Here is a 21,257-nt window from a genome sequence, read left to right as displayed (position 1 = left end):
GGATTTGAAGTGACTGTTATTTTGTATATATTGATTGTTGTGCTTTTATTTAGGTCTTAATGTGTGCATATGTATAAATATGTCTTGATTGTGTGTATATATATATTGGTATATACATATTTTTATATATTTGTTCTTGTATTCGGGATTGGGAAATGGTATTTCGATCTCTCTGTCTGTACACACAAAAGTTGACTTTGATTTAAAACACTTACAAAAAAACTTTGAGCAAACAACACAAGCCAGACTATTAAAAAAAGCTCAATAAAGTGCATTGACCTCTTTAAAGGCTGCATGTTCCACTTAGACTTGGCGACGATCTGCGCATTAATCACGTGTGGGTGCTCGGATCAAACCGATAAACCAAAACTGACCTAATAGGGGTCGACGTCTGTGCATCAAAGACTAATGATAGCATGTTCCCGCGGCACTACAGCCACCGCTGCTCCAACAAACAAAGCTCACACTAATGATGCTACACCAGCATCTGCGTGTGATCCTGAGGGGAGGAATCACGTGCTGCGAGCAGCTCCATGGCAGTAACAGCTGCACTGTGCAGGAGGCATGCTGAGAAGAGAGAGGCATCGGAGCTCTGAAGAGTGAACTCTGAGTCTTTGTCTCTGCAGTCAACACAGAGCTTTGTGGACTTGGCAGCAGACACTTTAGCTTTGCTGTGGCTTTATGTATCCAAGGATATTCACCATGACATATTGAATCATTTTATAACATTTCTGAGAGCTCTTCACCCTTACATTTCAAAAGATTCCACTATTCGCTCCAATACAAGCTTTTTAGACAAATACATGGAATTAAATTAACTTTGTAGATATCTATTGACCCTAGAAAGCCTGTTGTGGTGACATTTCCCTCTAAGGACAAGACAAATCTGAGACTATCTTCTTAGAAAAATCTTAAAAAGGCATCCCCTCACTAGGGTTGCCAGAAACTGACCATGATCAAAATCGATTATTCGGCAGCCCTGGCGAATAATAATCGATTATTCGACCGACCCCCAACATGATGTTGGTTTATTTTTTGTTATTTTCTAGCATTTATTTGGAGATGCTCTATGCGCGCACAATGTATTTATTGCAATGCTGCCATTATTAAATACAGGCTACAGCTTGTATTAATAAAAGCAGCATTGCAATAAATATTATTATAGCAATTGATTTATTGCAATGGGCAACATCAGCATTGCGCATCTTCAAATGGATGCACTCAAAACGCATTGTTGAGGTTGAGCTGTGATAGACCAACGTCTTTTCGCAGAGCTTGCATTTAACTTCCTTTGCACTTGTAAGTTCGAAGTAGTTCCACGAGGAGGAACTCTTTTTACCTGCCGCTTTGTTCATCTTTAGTCGCACGTGTGAGGGAGAGGGGGGGCGGGGTCGGTGTGTAGCGTGCTGCAGCAGCAGTCTGCTCTGCACGCAGGCTTCCTCCAAGTTTACAGTAAAACAAACTGGTGATGTGACCAATGGCCATTTACAATTATTAATACTATTACTATTATTAGCATTAGTCTATATTTTTGGTTGAAACTAAGCCAGAAGAGAAAAAAAAAAGACATAAATAATAATACAAATATATATAAATAAAATCGATTTTTAAAAATAATATTCGATTATGGAGACTGTAACGAATATTCGAATAATCGAATAATCACTGGCATCCCTACCCCTCACCCCCTTTGTTAATATTTCAATCAATACTTGGATGTCTATGGAATCATCATTATGTTATTTGATTCCATAGACATTCAACAACTAAGCAAAGATAGACAGCTGAACAAAACGTGGTTTGATCCTTGGCTTTTATGATCATTTGACAACCACACGATGGATCCTGCTGCTAGGGGCGCCAGCAGGTACCAACAAATATTTTTTTAAATAAATAATAGTAAGTGCCAACCCTTTTTGATTCTTTGTTATGTGGATTTGTAGTATTTGTGTTACTGTATGTTCAAAAAGGTGTATTTAACTACATTTTTAAAAATATGAAAAAATAGTAAAGTACAGTATCTTAACTATCTATTTAGCGAAATCACACATTTAGGCTATTTATGTAATCTTCTTTTGATAACTTATTTCAATCTGTTCCCTTCAATTCACTGAGTGTCCCCTGAAACAGTGTGGAGCGCCTCTGGAAGCTGCCTCCCACTTTAAAACCCTAGCAGCTCTAAAGAAACCATCAGTAGAGGGTGAGATGTTCACTAAGTTACAACTTTAGTAAGAGCATATAATATGGCGCGATATAAAAGGTCGTTAGGATTCACCCTTTGGGAGAACGCTGGATATCTGTTACACTCTGAGGACTCTTTCAAGTACATACTGATATACACCTGAACATCAGCAGGAGAGGACTCTTTAAAGTAGAGACACGAGATACACCTGAACATCAGCAGGAGAGTACTCTTTAAAGTAGAGAGACTATATACTGATGTACACCTGAACATCAGCAGGAGAGGACTCTTTAAAGTAGAGACACTACATACTGATATACACCTGAACATCAGCAGGAGAGGACTCTTTAAAGTAGAGACACTACATACTGATATGAACCTGAACATCAGCAGGAGAGGACTCTTTAAAGTAGAGACACTACATACTGATGTACACCTGAACATCAGCAGGAGAGGACTCTTTAAAGTAGAGACACGACATACTGATGTACACCTGAACATCAGCAGGAGAGGACTCCTTAAAGTAGAGACACGACATACTGATATACACCTGAACATCAGCAGGAGAGGACTCTTTAAAGTAGAGACACTACATACTGATATACACCTGAACATCAGCAAGAGAGGACTCTTTAAAGTAGAGACACTACATACTGATATACACCTGAACATCAGCAGGAGAGGACTCTTTAAAGTAGAGACACGACATACTGATATACACCTGAACATCAGCAGGAGAGGACTCTTTAAAGTAGAGACACTACATACTGATGTACACCTGCACATCAGGAGGAGAGGACTCTTTAAAGTAGAGACACTACATACTGATATGAACCTGAACATCAGCAGGAGAGGACTCTTTAAAGTAGAGACACTACATACTGATGTACACCTGAACATCAGCAGGAGAGGACTCTTTAAAGTAGAGACACTACATACTGATGTACACCTGAACATCAGCAAGAGAGGACTCTTTAAAGTACATACTGATATACACCTGAACATCAGCAGGAGAGGACTCTTTAAAGTACATACTGATATACACCTGAACATCAGCAGGAGAGGACTCTTTAAAGTAGAGACACTAAATACAGTACTGATATGAACCTGAACATCAGCAGGAGAGGACTCTTTAAAGTAGAGACACTACATACTGATATGAACCTGAACATCAGCAGGAGAGGACTCTTTAAAGTAGAGACACTACATACTGAAATACACCTGAACATCAGCAGGAGAGGACTCTTTAAAGTAGAGACACTACATACTGAAATACACCTGAACATCAGCAGGAGAGGACTCTTTAAAGTAGAGACAATGCATACTGATATACACCTGAACATCAGCAGGAGAGGACTCTTTAAAGTAGAGACACTACATACTGATATACACCTGAACATCAGCAGGAGAGGACTCTTTAAAGTAGAGACACTACATACTGATATACACCTGAACATCAGCAGGAGATGACTCTTTAAAGTAGATACACTACATACTGATGTACACCTGAACATCAGCAAGAGAGGACTCTTTAAAGTAGAGACACTACATACTGATATACACCTGAACATCAGCAAGATAGGACTCTTTAAAGTAGAGACACTACATACTGATATACACCTGAACATCAGCAGGAGAGGACTCTTTAAAGTAGAGACACTACATACTGATATACACCTGAACATCAGCAGGAGAGGACTCTTTAAAGTAGAGACAATGCATACTGATATAGACCTGAACATCAGCAGGAGAGGACTCTTTAAAGTAGAGACACGACATACTGATATACACCTGAACATCAGCAGGAGAGGACTCTTTAAAGTAGAGACACTACATACTGATATACACCTGCACATCGGCAGGAGAGGACTCTTTAAAGTAGAGACACGACATACTGATATACACCTGAACATCGGCAGGAGAGGACTCTTTAAAGTAGAGACACTACATACTGATATACACCTGAACATCAGCAGGAGAGGACTCTTTAAAGTAGAGACACTACAAACTGATGTACACCTGAACATCAGCAGGAGAGGACTCTTTAAAGTAGAGACACTACATACTGATATGAACCTGAACATCAGCAGGAGAGGACTCTTTAAAGTAGAGACACTACATACTGATATACACCTGAACATCAGCAGGAGAGGAATCTTTAAAGTAGATACACTACATACTGATGTACACCTGAACATCAGCAAGAGAGGACTCTTTAAAGTGCATACTGATATACACCTGAACATCAGCAGGAGAGGACTCTTTAAAGTAGAGACACTGCATACTGATATACACCTGAACATCAGCAGGAGAGGACTCTTTAAAGTAGAGACACTACATACTGATATACACCTGAACATCAGCAGGAGAGGACTCTTTAAAGTAGAGACACTACATACTGATATACACCTGAACATCAGCAGGAGAGGACTCTTTAAAGTAGAGACACTACATACTGATATACACCTGAACATCAGCAGGAGAGGACTCTTTAAAGTAGAGACACTACATACTGATATACACCTGAACATCAGCAGGAGAGGACTCTTTAAAGTAGAGACACTACATACTGAAATACACCTGAACATCAGCAGGAGAGGACTCTTTAAAGTAGAGACACTACATACTGAAATACACCTGAACATCAGCAGGAGAGGACTCTTTAAAGTAGAGACACTACATACTGATATGAACCTGAACATAAGCAGAATATGTCCTCTTAAAGCCAGCCAAGGTGAAAATGTCAACTTGCTTACAGCACGTCTCATCAAGGCAGATTCCCACAGCATACTGCCAAAGGGACAAAGAATTTATTGCGGTTGTTAGGTCAATCACTTTCGTATTTGTGGTGCTATGAACACAGCAAGCTCTAAGGACTGTTAGTGAAGCTGGTGGCATTAAAGGAAGTGATATAATTAAAGGTCAAAACCACAACACAATGCGGGTGGACTGATTGCAGAACTGCTTCTATTCTGAGCCAGTTTGAAATGCAGAAATCTCAGCATGTGGGTAATCATTGAGTCATTTGTGCTGAACATGAACTCATTTACATCCCGTAGGTATTTTCCTGTCATTTTGGGAATTGGGAGTGTGATAATTATTTCCGATTAAACTTCGAACGTGTCTTAAATTCGGTATGCTGAACATTGCTTGTGATTTACACATGGCTGCAGCAGTAGAACATGACTTCTGCACATCGTAGTCTATATATAGCACTATTGTTACCACATTAGGACACAGTGTATTTCACCTTTCCTCAGGTTCAGGCTTGAGTCAGGACTCATAACACCCCCCCCCCCCCCCCCCCCGGGAGAGGACAGAGATGCACTCAGGCCAAGTTCACTCTCAAGCTCAGGGGGATTATAGTGCGCGCCCTAACTCACAGTGACTTCACATAGAGCACTGGTTAGCATTTGCTGCTAGGTAGGGCACATGGAGGTTGTGCAAAGATTCATTCAGTGCTTTAAAGGTCCCCTATTATACTGTTTTTCATCAATATATCATACGTCTCAGATATATACAAAACATGTCTCTGAAGTGTTTGGCTCCAAACACCAAACAGATCATGGCAGCATTACCCATAATCCCCTCTGTTTCAGCCCTGTTTTCAAAGTGCTGATTCTCTGTCTGTTACTTAGATGAAAATAAGGAGCCCCTCCCCACGCCCCTCTGAGAGAGATTTGGTTACAAAGAACACAATGGTGCTCTAGGAGGAGATTCAGGTGATAAGGTGGGGTGGGGGGGGGGGGGTTACCTTGGTTGCTGATTGGCTAATGGTTACACAAGCCAAGAAAACGTTATGACATCATAAAGTGGCCAAAATCTGATCAGCTCATTTTCAGACAGGTTTTTATAGAAATGGATCAGGACAAAAAGAGAGAGAATCTTTGTTCCTGACACAGAGGGGACACATGTTGATGTAGAAGAGACATGAAGAAGAGGGGACACATGTTGATGTAGAAGAGACATGAAGAAGAGGGGACACATGTTGATGTAGAAGAGACATGGAGAAGAGGGGACACATGTTGATGTAGACGAGACATGGAGAAGAGGGGACACATGTTGATGTAGAAGAGACGTGAAGAAGAGGGGACACATGTTGATGTAGAAGAGACATGAAGAAGAGGGGACACATGTTGATGTAGAAGAGACGTGAAGAAGAGGGGACACATGTTGATGTAGAAGAGACATGAAGAAGAGGTATAATAGGTGACGTTTAAAATTAACATTGTTGAGCAAAATGAGGTGTGACATTTTTTTTAAATAAAACATAAAATAAACGTCTCTTCCCTTCACTCCTCTGTTACTGTGCTGCTGTCTGTGTGTGTTTGCACCTTTAAATGCTCAAAGTGGCTCACGAGACAATCCTGGAGAAAGATGAAATGAGGAAAGATTGCAGAATTGTCAAGGTGTGAAAACCTGAAAAAGGCTTTTCACCTTATTTGAAAAAACGTATCTTAACATTGTTTTGCTGCATGTTCCAACGCTTCACTGAAGTCACATGATGCGAACTGAGGGAAATATTGAAATGCAGTGCTCGTTTAGTTTCATCAACAAAATCACGCATAATATTTGTCCATACAAATACAGCATGATATTGGGGATCTTATGGAGAAGTATCCTCACTAGCGCTTTCAACCCGGAGTACTTTCGATAGCCGATAGGGGGGGGGGGGAGATTTGGTTTCACACCAAAAAGGACCTGGAACCTTTTCACCCCCAGATAGTCCCTGCTAGCGAGGAAGTACTTTCCTGGGGAGGAAATGGTTCGTGGGTGTGTCAGCCACGCTAACAATTTCTGATTGGCTGGGCGAATTGCTAACCACGGCCCGTAAAACTCCGAAAAGTTTTGTGAGGCCGCCATTTTATTTCCTCGCATTAGCATTAGCCCAGCACACCAACGGAGAGAGACTGACTTATGGCAACACAAAAGAAAACATGGGAGCGGTAGAGTGATGAGGAGGGGTTGGAGCTTCTGGCGATTTACTCGGCAGACGCGACCCAGCAGCTTCTACTGAAGCCAGTCCCCAACTCCAAAGAAGAAGTGACGTCAGCGGCTTCATTTGCCTAATCCTCCCTCTGGGACTTTTTCCGGTAAGAACGCGATCTACTAGGACAGTTCGAGGGACTAAAGAGTTCAGGGGGAACTGTGCGCCGCTGCTAGGGGGCGCCAGCCAGGTACCAACATTGTTTTTAATTTATTTGTTATTGGCTATGGTAGGTTATTGGTTATGTTCACATACTTATTTGATTATTAAAATGTAAACCAATCTTTTTCATATGGGTGTTTTAGAGTTGCACCCCCTAGGTCAGGTCTCTAGTAATTGTGTGCTCAAAGTGCACCAGATTGAAGCATTTTACTTTAAAATGTTCAAAGGATGTGACGTCCACCCCCCAATTAAAACATGTTCATACAATACTGAATACATTTGAAGCCATTTTGACGTATATTACCTATGTCAATACGTTTCTGTTTTTGTAGTGTATTTGTCTTTTTCATTTAATCTTTATATATAAAATCTCGCCTAGGGCAGCAAATTGTCTAGAACCGGCCCTGGCACTAGGCCTCAAGAGCCTTTCTTGTGCTGGCAGACTCATAGAAACAAATTGGCGGGGCGCACTTCGCACGCACTAAAGAATTCCACGCGCTCACATTATGCTGGGCCCACGTGCCTTAGCACCGCTGCTATGACTCCATCCTAGGGGAAACACTGAGGTGCTTTTGATGTTTGATCCCTTTCTTCTGCCGTTTGACACTTAAGATTTATGAGATTCTCTCTAAAAAAAAAAAGACACCATTCATAGACTGCCACAGTTAGCCAGTGGCATATAGGCAGCTCCCTTCATTGTAATCAAGAACTTTTTATTTGTGAATGTTCGCAATGATGCTTTAGATAAAGTAACTTACTGTAGCTCTGATTGCAACTAAGATACATTTTCACATGATGTATTTAATGAATTTCCGGGAGCATGATCATGCACAGAGAGTATCAAAGCTTCTTGAAAGGGTTATGTGCTCACCTGTAGGCATTTTTGGAGGCAGGCCGGGGGTCAAACTTGAAGAAAATTATACACATGGATGTTTTGGGGGATTGATGACAAAGTTTCACTCAGTCATATCTGAAGAAGAGAGATAAAAACAGGAGACAGTGAACAAAAGTGTTGAAATATGTTGTGAAACATGTTTTGGAAGACCAGTTAGGACTTGCTCAAACTTTGCAATAACACGGATGTAGAAAACCACAGCTAAAGTTCATCTTAACTGTCTGTGTACAAAGATAATATATCTGAGTAAAGAATAATTGGAGATGTTCCATAACTTTAGCATACAGTCATTGTAATACATGTACTTAGCACACTTACACAGTGTACTTGGCTGTAGGACAAACAAATGGTCTGTCCAGAGTGCATGCTGTGTACACCTGTTAACAAAAGGTTGAAAAAAGCATGTGTTAGGCATTGTATCACAAAGGTGTACTATCTTTATCATCACGTACACAACGTAATGAGTGCAAAGGTAGTCATTAAGCAACAGGAGTTCAATGGCTAAGCCATGACTTAAGAGGTCATTATAAAGTGTGCTTTGTAGGGTACTATATCCCTACTATCTCGCTAGCAGCCTGTAGCAAACGATACTTCATAAACAATCTACTATAATTGAATGTTAACGGTCTAATGATTGTGTGTACAGCCATTTAGGCAATAATTAATGGTGCGTAAAACCATTAACTAACACTGTGTCAAGGTATTAATAGTTGTCCTATATCAAGATGAGCCATTGTCTGTTCTGCATGTGTCTGGTAACAAACCAGCCTTGCATTGCACCACTAACAGTGTTTAAGTACACAATATGTGTCTAGTTTTGCAGCAACTGGCAAACATAGTTTCAACCTAGCGGTAGCATTTTCAAGATCAATAAAGTTATGAAACAACAAGCTGAATTAAGATACTAACCTTAGATATGCAAGACAGATAAGATGTTCATTTGCTAAGATAATTGTTTAGCAGCTGTAGTTTACTGGTGTGTTGTATCAGCTAGTTCAGTGCACCTTTACTCGCTGTTGTCAACTAAAAGGAAGTGTTCCTATTGAGTGATCTCGATTTGTGACTCGCCAACATCTCAAGCGGGCGGGAATACTGTGTTTTCCATTCACCCGCTCACACCGGCACTACACATGAACAAGACGAGCGCACTTTCAACACGGCTATGAAGTCTGCTGCGATTGGTCAGTTTACAAGTAACACCAACGGCAAGCTAACGGTAAACAGTTGCGATTACATTTCCGGTTATTGCAAAAATGAAAACATCGATAAAGAAATATACTTAGCTGAATTTAATTAACATAATGGATTCAGACTTTGCTTCTTGAGGGCAACAACACAGGGCACGTTATTTATTTCCCAAGGCTACATCACAATTGTCAGTGCTGTATAATGTAGCACAGCACCTAATGCAGAATCGAAATTAAGGACCAACGAAACAACTAAAAACTCCAGTAAAAAATCTAAAAGACGCATATTTACTCGAAATATTGACACATGAAATACTGCTCTGAAGGTGGTCCACTATCTTAAAATGTTAAATCAAATCAATTGCTGTTGGTTGATTTTCTCTACACTCATTATGCCCTGAATATATATTTGATTCTGGTGGTGTTTGTATCGCTTTTACTTTGAAAAAATATGCAACATACGTTTTCTTTGCGTTCAAGTCGACTTGACAAAGCCATGGTATCAGTGAAAATAACAACACATCTAGAAAAGATGAACAGATGATAAAATAAAACATAATATTACGAACACATAGGTGACTCAATAGTGTGTTTTGTTGCTTTCATTCATAGGCAAATAATGGGAAAGCTGAATAATATGTGAGGAGCATTGATTATACCTACCACATGAAAATACATTTAAATTAAGCTGATAAGGACACTAAATTACCTGATTCAAAATTATTCAAAAATGAAAGACCCATCACGCATCCTTCAATACAGTGCGGGTGGTAATGGGGCGGAGACTTGCTGTGACCGACAGCATCCAGCACTGTAGTGGATGAGAGGGGGGAGACAGAGGCTGCTTTCATACAACACACCGTCGCAGTCACTAATTAGTGGGTTTACAATTAACCATAGTCCCTTTGAGCACAATAAGTAACTTTTAAATCAGTTCAGGATACTTGTTTTTCGCACCCGGTGTGACTGAAAGGACGCACACGGCGAGCACCTGACAACCAACCTGCAATTTGAGATTAAAGGGGTTTGTAAGAGTGATATCCCTGCAGCAGCCAGGTTAACTGCACAATAGCGTTTCTCATCCTATCCTCGGACTACTGCACACCACAGGAGGGTCTCTTCGCTGTCCAGAACAAGGATGAGCAGGAGAAACTGAGGTAATGGCTCTTCGCTTTCTCGCGTAAATCCATGTGGTGATTATTATCCTGCAACGCCAAGTTTTAGCCTGGGCCATTTAGGGATACTACTCACGAGGAGGGCGTGACGATAATTTAACAACAATAATGAAATAACAATGTGAAGTGAGGTTGGAGAAAGCTAGCAATAAATCGTCGGCTGTTTTGTTTTTTTAATGAGTTAAATGAGGCATTGATTAGGACACACGGGGCCGGTGTGTAGGACAGATGTATCACGCTTTTGTTAAATAGTCGGTGTTTTTGTATGTCATAAGGTGTTGGACACTACATTTCATGATGCCCGATAGCTTATTGTATGGAATGCATTGTTAAACACGTAATATAGGCTATATTGGTGAATGTGAGCTCATATCGCTAATGGTTGCAGTCAAAGGCAGCGAGCCGCAGCGAGCTGTCAATCATCTCATCCTTACTACTCCATTGTTTTACACCTCCTGTTTGTGAGTGAGTTACCATGGAGAGTCTTCCGGTTTCTTCCCTTTTAATTACCTTATTTGGACACGGGGCAGCTGTCAGTGGCTGCTGGACTCATGGAGCTGCTTTCATGTCCCATGTGAGGAACCGCTAGAATCACTGAATGCTTCACAAATAATCACCACGAGCTTTGAATGAAGTTTTCAGTGCACTTTTACTGGTCCTGGTGAGCTTTTTCACACCCACTGATATGCAATGAATGTGAGCATGGGCAAATCATTTGCATTTACTTGTCCTTGAGCTCTACTGTCCATACAACCCCCTGCTGTGAGAAGCTTCTGCTTTAATGCATTACTGTTGTAGGTAGGCCTACTTATGGGAAAGTGGCAATAGCCCAGCTTTTAAAATTGGTATGATTCGGTCTCTATTTGCCACAATGACAGCGAGTTTTGCACCGATAAAGACTCAATACCCTGTTTTTTGTATTAACTCATTATTCTATGGCAGGGTTTGTGTGAATGATTTATGTCTTAACACATTTCTGATGGTTTTAAATACATATGGTGTCCTTGAGTGTTGTTCAATGGTGCTTATACATAAAATGCATTTTATATAGGCTAACATACTGTAACAGACAGCCCTAATGTTATTACTGAATTAATATCTTCTCTTAAATGTATCACGATGCAGTTTTAAATGAGACTTGGCATGGTTTGCAGATTTAACCCAGTAAGGAGCATTTTTGTCCAAATATTAGTGTTCACTCTTCAGTGCAAAATGCAGGTTTGCACACAGGTGCTGTGTAAGAAAGATGGTTGCCTTTAATGGCAATTTTATGGTGGTATCCTACTTTTATAACGTATATTTATCACCCATGGTCAAGCCCCTGTAGGCCTGAAGGGCAATGCTTAAGGCGAACATGGACATGACAAGTCAAATGAGTGAATTAGTATACGGTGTGTTTGTTAGTTCTAGTGTACTGTGTCTGTGGTATTGTGTGGTGTGCTGAGAGGTATTTTTAATATTAAGTTAAGAAAAGGGTTTGCAGGTGCAGGAAAAGAGAAGCGATAACTGTGGGCTTCTTGGCACGAGGCCAGATGCTCCAGTATTTTATGCAGTCCTTTCATTTAATATATAAAATCATAGCCGAAAAACCAATTGTATCGCATTCAGTTCTGTTGCAAAGTTTTTAAAGATGTGTGGCAAGATTTTGGAACCAATAACACAGGCCATTCAGGCTCTTCAGAAATTGTCAGTGAGTGTGAGAATCAATGTGATGGCAAATTCCTTTTATGTGTTACTTTTAATTTCCTTGCATGATGTTTAACCAACGCCATAGTCTTTTTGAATGATTGAGTGTTAATTGAGGCATGTTTTATGCTAAACTGCTCAAAGTGTCAACATGAGATAGACTTTTAAAAATCCAGCCTTGTTATTACAGATTGAATTCTCCCCTGCAGCTTTCATTCTAGTGTTACAGTCTGCAGGATCTTTCCCTCCCTAAAGACTCCATCCTTTACATATAGGAGCCAAAATGTATTCTGTTAGCGGGAGGATGTGCTGACTTAGACACATCGGTGCAGACCTTTGCAAATATGAATGATGTGAACTCACTTACACCTAGAGGCCCACCACCACTTGTTACTCTGCTGAAAACGGAAAAATGCTCTGTAACCGGGGGAAACAAGAAGACTTCCCATGAATGCTAGTGTTAAAAAAAAAAACAGTGGCCCTATTATGCTCATTTTCAGGTTCATATCAGTATGCAGTGTCTCTACTGTGACATGTCTCCATGCTTTAATGTTCAAAAAGCCTTTTATGTTTCCCATACTGCCTGTGCTGCAGCACCGCTTTCCACCCTCTGTCTGAAACCAGAGCCCAGCTCTGTTGTGATTGGTCAACTGCTTAGGCTAAGGGGAGGGACATCTCTATCACCTAGCCAATAGAAGCGCGAGTATTAGCGATGTCACTGCGTTGCAGAAGTAAACAAAGGAGTTCAATGTGTGTGGGAGAGAAGCTCCCTCTGGAGGGGACACGGGGATGTTAGCCTTTGCAGACCATTTACATGCACAATAACTTACCCAAAACGCATAATAGGGCTATTTAAGTAGAGCAAGGTTTCACATATCTTTACTGAACTCAACAACTTTGACTTGTCTTTTATGTATTCAGTTTTGCCTGAAGCAGAAAAAGCACAGTTGTTAAATTCACAGACATAATCACCAATCAAGCCGCTTGTTATTGGCCAACAAAACATGGACAATTGTTGCCAAGGTTTTTGTATTTATGAGAATAAAAAAATCTGGCTTTTACATCGGAGCCCTTCTTGGGCCTGTCGCCCTGAAAAGACTTCCATAACCACTTGACGATCTTAAAGGTTGAAACGTCATTTTCTAATGGACTTGACAAGACCAAAGGTCAGCTTTAATCTCCCGAGCAGTTCATGATCTGATGCACTAATTTATTAGGAAGTACGATGCCTGAAGAGGATTTTGTATTCTCCTCAGCCCTGCAGCGTGTTGACAAGGTGGATATAAATGTAGAAGCTACTGTCAGCTCATGCTTTTGTCTCAGGTCTGCATGAACTGAATTTGCATGGCACTTTCTGAATATTCCCCCTGCTATGAAAACTGACTTAAACTCCATCTATCCATCTATTTTCTCTACAGCCGGTACCCAATAGTTTCAAATCTTCAAAATGTTCATAACCGGACATCTGTTACCAATATGTTGAATGCTTAATCATGTTTGAATTCATGTTCTGCACGGTAAAGATGCAGCTTAGTCTGTAATAATGATAACATTGCGGTGCGTAGGACTGTTTCGAACTCACGTGATATCCAATGTTCAGAAACTCCAGAGCGTTGTCCTAAACTTTTTGAAGAAAGATAGTTATAATCATATCCAACATGTAATTATTTGTATGCAAAATAGTTGAAACATGTTTGCTCTGCTTTTTGCCAACAAAAAGGACGTGTTTTGAGATGGTGAAACATCCTATTGCCAACACCATAATTTACGTATAGTCACTTTGCAAGACGATGAAATCATAGAAGAGCACGATAAAATAGAAGCATAATTTAAAACCACTTTTCAAAGCAATAATGCAAAACACGATGACATTCGATAGAGATGTAATGCTTATATTGTTCATGCGTCTCATATATCTTTTAGTTTTAGGTTAAAGTGCGGACAGATGGATTCTCCGATCAATGATCATGTGTCATTGCAGCCGTTACACTGATACTCCAGATGTGCTTATGGCAGACATGCTACTTAAGCACCTGTTCCACTAGAGCTTCCTCAGAAATGTGTCAGTCAGAAATCATTTTTATGTGCTTTTATGAGGTCATTCCAAGAACATAATGTGTACACTTCAATTTAAGATAATGAGAAACTTACTTCACATTTCCCCCACCGCTCCTTTTTAGAATAAATCCTTCTGCTGTAGCTGATACATAGGAGTATCCCTGACTTCGGAGAGACGTGTGAACAACGTTGGGAAGACATTTGTTCTACAATAAGGTTTTATTTAGGGTGGAGGTCTAGTTTTTTCCTAAGTACTGTTTTTCTGAAGGCTGATTAACTGTCATTTCTGCAGCCAATATTCTGTATTGTTGCTTGCATCACAAGTCCTCATGGCACTTGTAAAAGGAGAGAAGTAAACCGATGAAAAATGGCTTTTAATTGGTTTTGCAATAACAGCTGCAATGCATTTCAATCAGGAGAGACTTCATTTTGTTTAGAGAACATGTCATATGATAAATGTAAAGTCTTTGGCGATTAGACCCCGATCCTGAAATCATATATCTAAAGGGGGAAATGCAGCCGTGAGCATGTAGGGAACCCCCCGGGGTCTAGACACTGGTGATGATGCTGAAGATCTGGATTTGATGAGGAGATGGGATGAAGAGGGGATGTGATGAGGTCTTTGGATTAGCTCTCCTGGCTCTGGATGTGATGAAAGGAGGTGGATGGGGAGGAGGCGGGCGGCACCATGAAATCACAGCTGACTGCAGGAGAGAGGAGAACCATTTTAAAGTGTGGCTGCAGCTCGTTGATTGGCTGCTGGAGAATGAGGTGAAATGTAATGGGTTAAAGAGACGCCCGTGATGAGCTGATTATATGCCGTTGCGGAGTGAATGTACAGTTGCAAGAAAAAGTATGTGAACCCTTTGGAATGACCTGGATTTCTGCATAAGTTGGTCATAAAATGTGTTCTGATCTTCATCTAAGTCACAACAATAGACAAACACAGTCTGCTTAAACTAATACCACACAAACAATTCTATGTTTTCATGTTTTTATTGAACACACCACGTAAACATTCACAGTGCAGGGTGGAACAAGTGTGTGAACCCCTAAGCTAAAGACTTCTTCAAGAGCTACTTGGAGTCAGGAGTCAGCCAACCTGGAGTCCAATCAAGGAGACGAGATTGGAGGTGTTGGTTGAAGCTGCCCTGCCCTATAAAAAATACACACCAGTTTTGAATTTGCTATTCTTAAGAAGCATTGCCAGATGTGAGCCATGCCTCGCTCAGAAGAGCTCTCAGAAGACCTACGATTAAGAAGTGTTGACTTGCATAAAGCTGGAAAGGGTTACAAAGTATCTCTGAAAGCCTTGATGTTCATCAGTCCACGGTAAGACAAGTTGTCTATACATGGAGAAAGTTCAGCACTGTTGCTGCTCTCCCTAGGAGTGGCCGTCCTGTAAAGATGACTGCAAGAGCACAGCGCAGAATGCTCCATGAGGTGAAGAAGAGTCCTAGAGTGTCAGTTAGAGACTTAAAGAAATCTCTGGCACATGCTAACATCTCTGTTGACGAATCTACGATACGTAAAACACTGAACAAGAATGGAGTTCAAGGGAGGACACCACGGAGGAAGCCACTGCTGTCCAGGAAAATCATTGCTGCACGTTTGAAGTTTGCAAAAGAGCACCTGGATGTTCCACAGCACTTCTGGCAACATATTCTGTGGACAGATGAAACCAAAGCTGAGTTGTTTGGAAGGAACACACAACGCTATGTGTGGAGAATCCAAAGGGTTCACATACTTTTTCTTGCAACTGTATATACACCCAGGGTGTTTCTCAATGTCGAGGAAGGCTGCTCCAGAGCCACTATTTCAAGGATTCTATGTCATCGAGTGCTGCCGAAGGACTGTTCCAATGTGCAGCATACTTGGAATTCTACCGAGGCTGGCGTACTTCGTTGCGGGAAATGTCGAGGCTGCACATGTGTAGAGTAGACTCCACGGTCTTAAAATCCCCACAATGCTTTGCGCACGGACCAATTTCCAAATCTTTGGCGGAAATCGCGCTCCATTTAAGGCGGGGCCTCGCATATGACGCACACCTGTTGGCCTGTACCACCATTCTTCGTTTTCTGAGGCTAGGAAGGATTCTTGCCTCGCTTCTGAAGGACCTGACTCGGAGGGTCCTACCAAGGAAGCGTCCTCGATATTGAGAAACACCCCCGGTCTTCCTGAAAGAACTTGCACTGAGCTTCATTGCAACACACCATGGAGGTTTTAGGCAACACTTCCAGGGATTGAGTAAACAGCAACTATACATATTTAATTTAAATATTTCATATATTTTGAGACATTATGAGGCACAAGTCAAGCATATATTACATCCTTTTAATCAAAGTTGTATCCATTCAATGTGTACATTAACAAGCAGGGAATAAATGATTTTAAATATATATTAAATAAGATGTACTTTACTTGATTAATCCACTAACAAGACATTATTTTGTTGCAGCAGCATGTTAACAAGGCATTGCACATGAATTACAAATAGTGTTACTGAAATAAAAAGGCTGGCTGACGTGTGATAATAGAGGACATCAATGTAACGCAGTGAAATGTCCTCCGCTGTATTTTTATTGTTCTCACCTTACCATTTGTTATTAGAAGTTGTTATTTTAATCACACTTTATCCCCAGCAGCAGCAACAACGGGGGAATGTTATTTCCAGACTCTCAGGGGTCCTCTTAATGCATTAGTGTGTTTTGTCTTTGTCATTTTATGTTTTAATTGGATGGAATACTTTCCCCATAGATTACGGACTTTAAAACCTAAATTATAAGCGCCTCACTTCTTGCAGTCTTACATTATTTAAGAACTTCAATCTAGTTAAAGGGGACCTATCATGCAAAATGCACTTTTTGATGTCTTTTATACATCAAGATGTGTCCCCGGTGTGTCAGGGAACTCACGCAGCGTCAGAAAATAAAACCCTCTCTCTTTTCCTCCGTACCCACATCTCTAAAAACGGGGCTACAACGGAGCTGATCCAGATTTGCGTCCGATATGACGTAATATCAGAAACGTTGCTATCAGAAACAATGCCCGACTGTTTTGGACGTAATATGGTCGGTGTTTACATTAGCATCGCTAACACTCAGAGCTAACCTGTACTGGAGAGCATGTGTGTGAAGAAGCAGGAAGTAGAAAGGAACTCACCTTGTGGTGTAACCGGCAAGAGAGAAAGCCTTTGAGCTCCAGACTGTTTCAGAGAGAATCCTTGATGATCCATGATATGGCGTTTCATCACGGCAGAATCTGCCGGTAGAATCTCTCGCATCAGCTCAGCCCCTTCCTTTTTTATTCGTTATCAACTTTTTGTTTTTTAAAGCTTTATACCCAAAATCAGCACGTTTGAAATGGAGGGATATGAGGCATGGCTAGAATGGGTGATCTGTTTGGTATTTTGAGCAGAAGACCCTATTTTTTATAAATCTGAGACCTATGCTATTGCCTAAAATAGCATGATAGCTCCACTTTAAACAACAACACGTTTGTATTTGGAGATGAGAAGTATTGTCAGTAAAACACACCAAATGTAATGTTTCATTATTTCTTCCCTAAAGATATTTAGTTTATATATTACTGCTACCTCAGCTTGTATAGTTTCAACTTTTTAAGGCTGTTTTATTTCTATTATCAGATAGTGATTGATTTTGCATTTTAGAATGAGTTATTTCTACTGTTTTAATTTCTACTTATGTGCAATGCCTTGGTTTCTATGCTGCTAAAACGCAAACATCTCCCAATTTGGGATCAATAAAGGACTCATATCTTATCTTTACTCTGCCTAAAGCCTAACTTCTTTCTTTACAATAGCTATTTTGAATCATACATGTAGCAGGAAAGGTAGAGGTGTTGTGAATTCTATAATGATGCATCTCTCCCTTAAAAGTGTATCAGTAATATCGAGTTAGTAAAATTGTTATGCATGTCAAATTGTGTGACATCTTTACAATGAATTTCCACTTCCAATTGTATTAATTGTACCATTTATTTAAGTCCATTCATAATGTAGTCTTACTTAAAAAGATGACATGGCCTATAGAGGCAGCGAAATAAGTGCAGTTGATACAAAACTAGTGCAATAAAAGCAATATTTGACTAAATTAAAAGCTAACAATTCATACAATTCCTAACGGAGATGTTTATATTTTACTCCATCAAAGCACATTTAAAAGCAGCTTTAGTGATCAGTAGCTATTGAGTTTTTAAAGGGGGTGTGAGGAAGGCGGCGTGTTTATCGATATTTTTATATAATAATTTGACTTTTCAATTAAACACCATAACAATAGATGTATACAATGATTTCAGGCAAGCAGCTGCACCCAGTGTAAGCTACATCACTCTTTCAGTGCTAACAACGGAGAAGAACCGACCCCTTAAAATTACCCTTCGGATATGAATATAAATATTTTACCAGTTTAGCTCTGTGTTATGGTATTCATTATATTATCCTTATACCTACCTCATTATAGTTTCATGGTCAGTGTAGAATTTCATTACTGACGGTGCGTTGGGACTACAGAGCAGCAGAAAGGGTATCGATTCAACCTATGCCTGAAGTGGAGATCATGTAATGCAGTATTTCTGTCACATAGTGGTAATTATCATCATGTCAGAGTGCACGTGAATTATTATGTGTTAATGCATGGAGTGTTTGTGTTTGGGAAATACTGAATGTACTCTTCCAACATGAGAGTAACATGATGACAAAGGTATCCCAACTGTAGCTGTGAACATGACAGGATGTCTGATTACCGAGAAGAGCATCAGGACTGTTTGAGGCATATGATAGCTATGTGATTAACATGATGATTCAGCCTCTATGGAGAGAGACATCAAGCATGCTCATTTATGACGTGGAGCTAATCTGAAGTAAACATTGAATACTGCTTTCTATTCCTCCATCTTGTGACTGTGTGACTCCCTCTCTTGGATATCAGCATGTGAAGGACACTGCTCAGGAACTAGCTGATGCTCTGTATGTGATGACTGCTTCCTTTCTGGAGAGGATCAGATACATGGATCCTGATATCGAAGCTCGAGCCGGTGACGAGTGATATTTTTCTGACAGTTTGTAATTCAGGCTTCTCTGCTGTCATGCATGTTTGTGTTCTGTGGACTGAAGAGGTCTGTGATGGTGGTGAATGGTTCTTTGTGGAACAAACACCTGCAGAGTTCCCCCTCCCGCTCATGAAGTGATTAACATTCACCCCCCCCCCCCCCCGTCTCTCTGAGACTGATCCCAGATCTGCTCTGATGTCCTGGCACCTGCTTCACACCGCACTAAACTTTTCTGTATCTCTTTTATGCATGTTTTTTTATGAATCTGTTATTCCATTGTGTTTATTTATTGTGTTCCTTTCTTTTGTCTTCCTAATACAGTAAGTGTTGATGTCGAGGCACTTTGAATTGCCTCTGTGTCTGAAAATGTGCTATATAAATAAACGTACCTTACCGTACCGCCCATCCTGCACCGGCTAAAACTCCTGTCTTTGTCTCATGGGACCAAAGAACTGTTCTCTGGTGTTGCGTTTGGAAGTTTCGTGAAAGGGGGCTGTGTTCTTTTAAACAGGGGATTTTGCAATGATGTGTGCAAAATGCCTGTATGCTTTAAAAGGATTTGCTGGTGAGCCAGTCTGGTCCCAAGGCATGAGTTTTCTACCAGAAAAGTATAAAAGCAAAGCATAGTTTTCTGAATATGTGAACTTCATTTTGCTTCTATTCTGCAATTGCATTGATTTCCACATTCAAGGGGTAACATTTAGAGGTTTTGTAAGGCTGGCTTTCTTTTTACCCCAAGTGAAGGAGTTCAAGTATCTCGGGGTCTTGTTCTCGAGTGAGGGACCAATGGAGCGTGAGATGGGCCGGAGAGTCGGAGCAGCGCGAGCGGTACCGTTGCGACGAAAAGGGAGCTGAGCCAGAAGGCAAAGCTCTCTGTCTACCGGGCCATTTCCCTTCCTCCCCTCACCTACGGTCATGAAGGATGGGTCATGACCGAAAGAACGAGATCGCGGATACAAGCGGCCGAGATGGGTTTTCTCCGCAGGGTGGCTGGTGTCACCCTTAGGGATAAGGTGAGAAGTTCGGTCATCCGGGAGGGACTCGGAGTTGAGCCGCTCCTCCTTCGCGTCGAAAGGAGCTAGTTGAGGTGGTTCGGGCACCTAGTTAGGATGCCACCTGGGCGCCTCCCTAGGGAGGTGTTCCAGGCACGTCCAGCTGGGAAGAGACCAAGGGGTAGACCTAGGACCAGGTGGAGGGATTATATCTCTTCGCTGGCCTGGGAGTGCCTTGGGACCCCCCAGTCAGAGCTGGTTGATGTCGCCAGGGGAAAGAAAGTGTGGGGCTCTCTGCTGGAACTGCTACCCCCGCGACCCGACCACGGATAAGCGGGAGAAGATGGATGGATGGCTTTCTTTTTAAAATGACAGAACGGTCCAGAGGCATGAGTTGCATCCCTTATTTTTCTGAATAAATGACCTATTTTTTACAATTGTATCAGATGCAACTGTCAAGGGGTTACATTTAGAAGTTTTTTTAAAAGGTAAACAGTGTGGCTGTGTGATTTTTAACAAGGAGTTTGCAATGATGTGTGCAAAGTCCTTGTATGTTTTGTATTTGCTTTAGCCAGTGGAAACGATAGTCCCAAGGCATACGTTGTATTCCCTTCTGCAACAAGTGTGAATATATGAACTCCTTGTTGCCATAGAGAGGTGAAGTCCCGTCCATCTTCCGACCCATGGGACCTTATTTTGGAACAATTATGTATTGAAGTCAATGGGGAGAGAAAACGTATCTTTCGATCCCGTTTGAATTGTGCCATGAATTACACATATGATGTTTGTCAATCTTAAAAAATAATTTCCATGTCAAAAAAGTCACAGTTTGTCGTAAAACTGTTGAAATATAAGACTATGAA

At 40.9% G+C, this 21,257-nt stretch overlaps 2 protein-coding genes across 6 annotated transcripts in view; one reads left to right on the top strand and one right to left on the bottom strand.

Annotated features, from left to right (window-relative positions):
* tango2 (transport and golgi organization 2 homolog (Drosophila)) overlaps positions 1–9,267 on the bottom strand; it is a 34,974-nt gene extending 25,707 nt beyond the window's left edge. The window contains exons 1-3 of one of the 2 annotated variants that reach the window (XM_034091392.2): positions 9,136–9,267; positions 8,545–8,603; positions 8,203–8,301 (exon numbers count right to left, since the gene is read on the bottom strand). In XM_034091392.2, the coding sequence (XP_033947283.1) occupies positions 8,203–8,258 (56 nt within the window). In that variant the 5' untranslated portion in view covers positions 8,259–8,301; positions 8,545–8,603; positions 9,136–9,267. The remainder of the gene's footprint in view (positions 1–8,202; positions 8,302–8,544; positions 8,604–9,135) is intronic. The other variant, XM_034091393.2, reaches the window with a different exon arrangement.
* Positions 9,268–10,248: 981 nt separating this feature from the next.
* arvcfb (ARVCF delta catenin family member b) overlaps positions 10,249–21,257 on the top strand; it is a 327,265-nt gene continuing 316,256 nt past the window's right edge. For all 4 annotated transcript variants that reach the window (XM_034091650.2, XM_034091649.2, XM_034091648.2 and 1 more), the window contains exon 1: positions 10,249–10,570. The gene's annotated coding sequence lies outside the window, so the exon portion shown is untranslated. The remainder of the gene's footprint in view (positions 10,571–21,257) is intronic.

This window comes from Pseudochaenichthys georgianus, chromosome 9 (genome assembly GCF_902827115.2).
Source record: "Pseudochaenichthys georgianus chromosome 9, fPseGeo1.2, whole genome shotgun sequence".
Classification (NCBI taxonomy): Eukaryota; Metazoa; Chordata; class Actinopteri; order Perciformes; family Channichthyidae; genus Pseudochaenichthys; species Pseudochaenichthys georgianus.
This window is presented reverse-complemented; position numbering and strand designations above follow the sequence as displayed.